Here is a 9,062-nt window from a genome sequence, read left to right as displayed (position 1 = left end):
AGCAGCATTTACCCTTGTGTTGCCTCTGTGCTGGGATGAATATTGAGCCTTTTGACTAAGAACAGAATTTTAGAAAGCAGAGAAAGAGGAAATACTCAGTGAGAGTTAGTGGGAGCCATTAAACCCAGGCTCTTCCACAAAGGAGCAGAAATTAAGATTCAAGACAGGGAAGTAAGCGCAGTAGGGTTTATTTTCACAGCCCAATATGCTTGTAAACTGCCTGGCAGTACGTGGAAGAAGTGAAGGCATCCGTACCGCTAGCATATGGAGCCCAGGCAAAGACAGCTTCTTGTGAGCAGTTTGACAATTATTTGGCTGCTTTCTGCTCAAAATATTTGTGACAGCAACAAGTCAGAGCTGCCACAAAGATGACAAATTCTTTGAAGTCCACTTGGGAATCACCGTTTTCATCCAGGTTCTTGAAGACTTTATCAATGGCATCCTTGTCCTTCCCTGACTGCAAAAGAAAAGGAGCAGGTTGAGGTGAGAGGGGGCAAAAATGGTAACCTGGCATTGTAACTACCCATCGTCAGCCCAAACAGGGGCCCTGAGTTTGTTACACCTGAGAGCTGCAGTCACGCACCAGCATGAAGCAGCACGTTTGCTATGTTTCAAACAACATTTATAATGAGCGAGCTGTGTGATGCAAAGCCCCAAGGACATTGCCCAGCTGAACTAAATGCCGTGTGCTCCCCGTCAGCTCCCGTGGGCAGGCTGGGCTGGAGCTCGGGCAGTTTGCTGTTCTGCAAAATGGTGTATTCCTGGGACAAATATCAGATTTAAGCTTCATTAAGCACTGTTACCCCAGAAAAGATGCAAAAGGCCTCAAAAGTGCTTTGAGTGCTCCCTCTGGCTTTGGTGCCCGGCACAAGCCTCTCGCGGGAGCTGGTGTCCGGGCAGGCACCTCCTGCCTCAAGCGTGATGCGGAGCTTCAGTTACGGGGGGGAAAACAGCCGAAAAAGCTTTTTCTTTCTAAGTTGACATAATTCTGACAGGCTGACTGAACTAGTCTATCTTGAGGCTGATGTTGAGTAAGTCACCATTCAAGTAAAAGGAGATTTTTTTTTTAATTTTGCCAAAAAATAATTTTTAAAATAAGGCTTTTTCCCCTGACGTAGCATACAGGAGAGTTTTTTGGCTTGAGTTCTGACACTGATTAATTCCAGTAATTTTAGAAAATGCAGTTTTAAAAATAAACAAGGGATGGCGGTAGACACCTATCTAAGGTAGGAAACAATCATGTGGATTTCGTTGAAACTAAACAAAAACCCCCAAATCTGACATTAAACTAGAAAGAAATTATAGAAACATTTGGAAAATTTTCAGGAATTTAAAATTATGACTACCTTAATTGAAATCCGATGGCACTTCCTGATCATTGTCTAATTAACTAAATTTCTCTTTCTGTAATTTTATGTTTCACTTTAAATATATGCACTTTTAAAATCACTAAAAATTGAACCAATTCCCTAGATTTGACTGACGAATGTGTCTGGAAGGTTTTATTCCTTTTCGCTTTGCATATTGCAATCAGTTTTAATTTTATAAGCAAATACTTTGAATTATTTAGTGAGATAGAAGTCCCTAAACTACTTCTGAAATGCACATGGGGGAATTATTTTTTTGCAAACTCTTTACAACTGAGTCCAATCCTTCAGTCCTGTGGTACGGATTTATTTCTGCCTCTGACTGATTCGAGACCTTTCCAGCTAGTTGTGAGCTGTGTCAGGTATCACCAATTCTAAGACCAGAAATATTTATGAATACTTAAACTCTGTGTCCCAGAACATTCTTGTAAATAAAAAAAATTGTACAGATGTCAGTAAAATGCAAGTAAAACTTTTTTTTCTGGAAGTCAGACTTTTTTTTTTCTTCCCCTTGCGGTTATTAGTCTGCAAGACAAGATGTTTTGGTTTAAATTTATTTTAAGTACTGGCATTTTTTTTTTCTTCATTGATAAGATAGGAAGATGGGAAGTGGAGACTAGAACATAAGAGGACATTCAGCTAATTACCTCCATGGAAAATTCCAGTTTTTCCATTACTTTCAGGAAATAAGTAGAACCAGTAAGAGCAGCTGTGGGGAACTGGAGAAGGTGGTGCCTGGTCAGTAACCATAGTCAGGAACAACCTTTGAGCATCATCCCATTTGGTAGTTGTCTAGTGCAGTGGCTCCCCAACTTTTTTTAGACCAGATGTGAATGTCCTGGAGGATTTTCATGCCCCCTTAGAATTGTGATTTTGTTGTTGATATTTAAAAATATTTTCTGGATTTTTCATGAAGGAAAGCAAATAAAAACCAATTGAAAATGAAAAGCATTTGTCTCCCAGGCAGCTAAAGCTTCTACTATATTATATTAAGCATTTTGGATACCTACTGAGATAAATTATTTTTTATATATATATGTGTATATATATAAGAAACCTACTTACATGCACATGATGTTTACATACAAGTCTATGTTGTAAAATACTTCTTCAGGTCTTTTAGTATTAAAGACAAATGCAAACCATTTTGCTCTGACTTCACCTGTTGTTCTTGTTTATGCATCATTTTGATGTGCATACTGAGTCTAGAGAAAGTAACTGCATACATATTTAGAGAGATTCCCCATCTTCAATTAAGATCTTCAATTGCTGCAATATAAGTACCTTCACAGCAGTTGTGACATGACATGAGCTTATAAATTCAGGGAGAAACAGAAGTAGGTGAATTCTGAAGATGAAACCCGAACTATTTCAAAGCCATCGTCCTGAATGACGAATTTAGTAAACAGGGAATGGCCCTGAATATTAGAATCAGTCTTACCCAATATGTACAAAGGCTTTTTAATTTAAATTTCTTCTACAAACTATCGCATATTTCCGGATGTAATTTCCCCTATAATGCACTAAAATCTGTCTGCAGTGAGCCCCTGTGCCTGCTACACAGGAATGATACCGCGCTGTTCTCTTACCGAGAGGAAGTTTGGGAGCTCTTTTTCCAGAAGGGTCTTCAGTTCTGCTTTGGTGAGGGTTTGCCTGTTGCCGTCAGTCTTTGCATACTGGTCAAAGACAGCGATGGTCATTCCCATCGCAGTTTCCAGCTGAGACATGTTGCTGCTGGAGTGTGGCTTCCTTCTGAACAGGATCAGCCTCAGGGCTCTCTCGGAGGATGGAGGCTGGTCTTGTTCTGAGGTGCTTTATGCAACTGTCCCATCCAAGCCTTGGTGGCACACCAGAGGGACAGTTACCCCTTAGCAAACATCCGTATCTGAGCGCTGCTGGGAGTACACACCTCTGTGCTGGCAGCTATTCAAAACCCAGGCTTTATCACCCTGGTGTGGCTGGTACAACCAGTAGCTCACCAGTAGAAACCAGCCTCTCCTTCAAGATACACAGTGTGACTAACATATGAAAATCTGATTTTGATACTGGCTGTTTGCTCAAGAATCAGATTTGTTCCTTCAGATATCCCCATCTGAGCAGAGGGTTGATGGCCCAGCTTTGGCAGAGCGTACGTCAGCCTGCTCGGGAGGAAGGGGAGCATCTCGCTTCTCTTTCACTGCCATAGCTGAGGGCTCTGCGAGGTGCTGCCTGTGCGGAGCCAAGCGCTCGGCTGCCCTCTCTGCCACACAGAAGACCTTGTTGCGGATCAGATGGCTCGCTAGCACGCACTGGGGGTGGGATTCGCCAGATCAAAAAAGAAGTCTGTGATGCAGCCAGCTAACAAGGCACAAGCAGACACTTCATAAGGCACAAGCCTTATGGGGAGCGGCTGAGGGAGCTGAGGCTGTTCAGCCTGGAGAACAGGAGCCTGAGGGGAGAGCTGATCGCTGTCTGCAACTGCCTGAAAGGAGGTTGTAGCACGGAGGGTTTTGCTGTCTTCTCCCAAATAGCAAGTGATAGGACAAGAGGAAATGGCCTCAGGTTGCAACAGGGAAGGTTCAGATCGGATATTGGGAAAAAAATTCTTTATGGAAAGGGTTGTGAAGCAGAAGAACAAGCTGCCAAGGGAAGTAGTGGAGTCACCGCCCCCAGAGGTGTTTAAAAGGTATATAGACAAGGTTCTTATGGACATGGTTTAGTGCTAGAGCTAGGTTATGGTTGGACTCAGTGATCCCGAGGTTCTCTTCCAACTGAAATGATTCTATGATTCTATTCTATGATTCTAACGTAGTCCCCCATGGCTTGCTGTCAGGCCAGAGTGGATGTCTGCAACAAGTCTGATGAACCAACATCTCTCCAAGGCCAGCAAAAGGAGCCTTGCAAAGCCACTCCACAAAGAACTTACTAGATGGGGATATCTGAACGAACAAATCTGATACTTGAGTAAACAACCAGTATCAAAATTCATCTTGATCTGTAGTGAAATAACTTGCTATTGACCCTATGATGCACCAAACCTTGCAATAAAATGGACTGTACTGAAAAGAAAAGGCCACTTCAAAGTCCTGTGTTCCTCTGTAGCTTCTGATGAACTTTGCAATTTGCTTGAACACTGTAGTCTCCCATCATTAAACGGCCAAACACATTGGACCCACATCTACACACACCAGAGCTGTTTGAGGGTCTGTGCTGGGAGGTGAGTGGTACGTGACCAGTGGTAGCTCAGGTGATGGAAGCTGGTCAGCTACAGCTGCACTGAGTTTGGAATAAGTTAAAATTTGTGGCCAAGCAGCAGGATAACTTGGCCTCTGGCAGAATCCAGGTGGCTACACTGGACCTGGAGGAGCTCATTTAAGGTGACGGACATATACACTAGTGTCTGCAGAGTGAACACACTGAGCAAGTTACTTGGGGGAACCTACCAAAACTAGGGCATCATGCATGAATAATGCTGATGGACACCAGAGTGCATTCTCTGTAGAAGACCCTGACGATGGATTCCCAAAACTAAACCTGACTTTGGATGTCTTTGGACATACCTCTGCATGCTTGAAGATAATTTTCCACTCATGCTATGCTGTAGACAAGTTAGCATAAAAAACAGTTCTTAATTGAGAAGAATTAAACTCCTTTCTCCCAGACGTCTACAGCCACCTGTTCCCTGGGCGAAATCTGTACTGTAACATCTATAACATCTCAGAGCAAGACTATACATCACAAGTACATGGAAATCTAGCACCTTTCTGAGACAAAAACCCCATGATTTTTCGTGTTACATTCTCCAACAAAGTATTTTGCATTTCCCAGAAAACCACAGCAACATCTCAGGCTGTATGTTTTATCCAAACAGTTCATTACAACTATTTGTTCCTGTGACTTCAACCTCATGACATAGTTACAACCGATTCACATTAAGTGGGTAAGGATTTTAGGTGAAGTTTGAAGTTTTTACAATAAAGTGCATGTTGAAACCTGTGGGGTTCCTTCAGAAGAAGGAACAAGAGGAGAGCAAACAACTGGTGTTTGTGAGCTGTGAACATCATTTGGTATTTTCATACACACATAATGGCAGCCGCTGGTGTGTCAAGGGCCAGGAATTTTTCTTGTCCTTTTCTGATATATATCTGTAACATGAATATTGAACATGGCCATTAAAGAAAAATCAGTTCCTCTCTCTAAAGGAAAACACAAGAAAATAAAATGTCTACTTCCTGCATTCTCATGACTTTGAATCATGAATATCAGTGTTAATTATACAGAAGAAAAAAGTGCCCCAAAAAGGCAGTGGAGAGATCAACAGGATATGTCAGTATGTCCACACCTTTGCCACATGATCTGACAGAAAAGGTGTCATTGACCCATTTTCCTCTGGAAACAAAGATCACACACAGAGCTAAAACACAAAATAAAACACAGGGCTTGAATTTCTATAAACTGGAAGGTCAGCATGGTAGCACTGCCTGGTTGGTGCTTTTTTTTTTTTTTTTAATGTGTCACATTTGTACTCATGCATGTGCTCACACATCAGTACTACTCAGACTTTTCAATTCACACCTTTTGTATTGTTTAAATATTTTCTACAATTTGTTTTCCATTAAAAATAGCAGTTCTGTGCGCAAGGCACAGATTATTACAACTGTTTGCAAAAACAAAGCAGAGTACAAATAGGAGGCACACACAGGAGAGCAAGCAGTGTTCTGATGGCAACCCATCTGTCCAGCTCCCCAGTGAGGTAAGCATTTTCTGTGGACTTGTTTAAATTTTCTATTATTATTTTAATTTAAATAATTATTTGCTTTTTTCAGGTTTCTTTCTTTGAAGAATGGTACAGCAACAGCTTGGATGAGTATTTACTGAGAGTTTGTAAAGAAATAGGCCTCGCTGTTCCTAACTTGGGCCAAAAGTTTAAATTATTTAAGTGATACAAATGTGGACTGTCACACACAGAATTTTCAAAAACCATTCAGATATACTCAAATTTTATGGCATTTGTTCAGATGTTCAGGCTTACACGAGATTTGTGTGACCTTGTGCGTATTTTCTCTTAGAGAATAAATGTTATCCTACACTTTTTGCAGCAGCGTCTGTTTTGGAAAAGTCTGAATAAATACGTTTATCGGCTCTGCTCTAAAGAGCCATTTGTGTCACAGCCAGCTGAACAGCTGAAATGGGGTCACTGAGATGTTAAACTTCTATTAGAGCTTATCATCCCTTAAAGCTTATTCGAAAAGGTGCAGGAAGTTACATGAGAAGGACTTTTTTGACAATTTCCACAAATCCGTTCAATATCTGAATGGAAGAAGCACAAGAGGAAGAAAACACAACCTGAAATGATGAATTCACTGTTTTTCTTAAGTTGTATCTTGGCAGCAGTAGGAAAAGCACTTTATTTTTCTCTCAGCAAGAGGATAACATCTGAACCATAAACAAGCATTGCATATTCCACACTGAGATAAAATGATCAAAACCCTCAAATTTTCCAGTATCCTGGATGGTTTTTTCAACTTAGAGTATCAACACACTTTGTTTACTAAAGAACAAGGTTTTCCTTTGCACTGCTTCTGAAAACTTGCTCTAAGTCTGGTTAACAGTTCTTAAGGGTCATTTAATTTCTGCAATGCATAGTATATTTATTTATGTCTAGTGATTAAATGATGCAATTACTACATTTGTTTTGCAAAACACAGAAAGGTTAGACTGAACAGGCACTGATGAGGCATAGACAGAAGAGGATTCATACAAGCAGCATGTGGTGGTCAGTGACACACCGTATAGGCTCTGTTAATTATCTACGTAGAGGTTTTCATTATTTTATTATCCTTTACTTCTCAATATAACCTTAAATATGTTTTGCAAATGCAATTAGTAAGTTCACATACTGTTTAAGGGAAGTTTAAGGGCAGGTAAAATGGAGAAGCCCCAGGTCAGCTAACCCGCGGTGTGACTTTCTGAGTTGAGAGTTGGGGCAACAAAACTGTCGTCTGGCAAAGCTCTACCATGGGAAACAGACTTTCATCACTGTGTGTTGACTCTATGCAAACACATTTATTAGTGCACTCCGCATAGCCATATTAGACTGTAAAATCAATGCATATATTACAGCCAATAAATTTATATTTGCAGTGTAAATACTTCTGTCTAGTTTTCAATGCTTGATTGAATAATTTCCTGGATGCTAATCTTTACAGGGTTTACTTAATACTGCAGTTTTAAGGTTCATTATATCAAGGCTTCCAAGACTCCTTTTTTTCTTTTAATGGTAGAAAGAGGGGTAACACCCTAGGGTGACTGAATATTGTCCACTCAAGTGCTGTAGGCATGGTTTCTAAGTACCGTGACTTGTCAGTCAGTCTCACACAAGCAGTCGTTTGCTCTACTTTAATGCTTATAAAATCCTACTCAGATACCAGCCCATCATGCTGAACTGTAGTGAGCACAGTAAAAAGTTGTTCTATGGCTTAGTCAGAAAGAACAGGAAAAAAAGACAGAGAAAAAAAAATAACCAGAAAAAAAACCAAAAGAAAAATAAAAAGCTAAATGAGCTGTGAAAGAGGATGCTTGTTTGTGAACTTTAGAACAGACTGAGTGAACCTTTTAAAAGGCAGTTCCTGTTTGTTAGAGAGAGGTAAAGACATGCCAGAATGACTGAGCTAATTCCAAGAAAGCTTTCAAGAGACTTTTGTATGCAAAGAAGAAAATTTTTGCTGTGTTAAGCTCTCATGAACTAAACAATGCTCTACAAAAACACCTTTTCTTAGGGAAGGAATCCTAAGAGAAAGTTGCTTCGTGTTGAGTGCCCTTGCAGGCAATACATCCAGAGAAAACCTTTGCATCTCCCATAAAATTTTTTTTTTTTGAATTTTAAAATATTAGTTTATGCATATGTTGAAGAAATGAGAAGGGCTGACCTGCCATCACAGAACTGTGTGTAAAGGGAGATAATATCCATATACACAGTCAGGAAGATTTACAAGGCAATTTGATTGAGTGGAAGTTCCCCAGGCACACACATTTCACAGAACTGGCTGCTTTTGGTTTCCAGAAAGTAATTATAGGCTGTAGTGTGACTGCTAAGAACAAATAGGGCTTTTTCAGAAGGCAAACACTGACATTGTTCTCTCATTCTTAATGGGGCAGCAAATGAGCACGCTGGGCTCAGAAATACTGAAAGGTGGGGTGGGAAATGGGAACAGGAGCATGCTTTTGTAACAGACAATTTAACTGCAGGTTTCACTTATCAGAAGAAGAGGCGGCCTTCAACAAACAGGGAAATAAAAACCAACCTGCACGGAACTGGGAGAGTCCTTGACTTGGAAGGAGAAACCCAGCCATGAACAGACTCTCACTAAAGCCAGGGGCTGCTCAAGTGAGTTGAGGAAATATGGTCATGGGTATAAATATAGGACTTGCATTATTTTGGCCAAAATTTACCTTTAAAATGTGTTTAAATCTATCTAGATGGACTACCTACTGGGTGTATTTAACCGAGTAGCCACGTGTGTGACAATTACTGGTTAAGGTGTCTTAAAAATGGCCCGAATCTGTCTCAGGTTCCCACACTCGGCGCCCTTGCTCACTGCTCACATAAGTTTGCTACCACACTGCAGATCTGAAGGTGAGATGAGAAACCAGCTCTTATTCTTTCTACCCAGAGGATATCAGCTCATTTTTTCCCCTCACAGAGCTTGAATGAAA

The 9,062-nt window shown here is 40.7% G+C and overlaps 1 protein-coding gene across 1 annotated transcript; it reads right to left on the bottom strand.

Annotated features, from left to right (window-relative positions):
- Positions 1-288: 288 nt before the first annotated feature.
- On the bottom strand, positions 289-3,129 carry S100P (S100 calcium binding protein P). The gene is made up of 2 exons (XM_065634772.1): positions 2,957-3,129; positions 289-457 (listed from the first exon to the last, which is right to left on the bottom strand). Exons 1-2 carry the CDS (start codon positions 3,092-3,094, stop codon positions 308-310), a joined length of 288 nt encoding a protein of 95 aa, XP_065490844.1. The 5' UTR covers positions 3,095-3,129; the 3' UTR covers positions 289-307.
- Positions 3,130-9,062: the final 5,933 nt, after the last annotated feature.

Source organism: Caloenas nicobarica, chromosome 4, assembly GCF_036013445.1.
Source record: "Caloenas nicobarica isolate bCalNic1 chromosome 4, bCalNic1.hap1, whole genome shotgun sequence".
NCBI lineage: Eukaryota > Metazoa > Chordata > Aves > Columbiformes > Columbidae > Caloenas > Caloenas nicobarica.
Note: the sequence above shows the minus strand (reverse complement) of the source record. Positions and strands in the feature narration are given on the sequence as shown.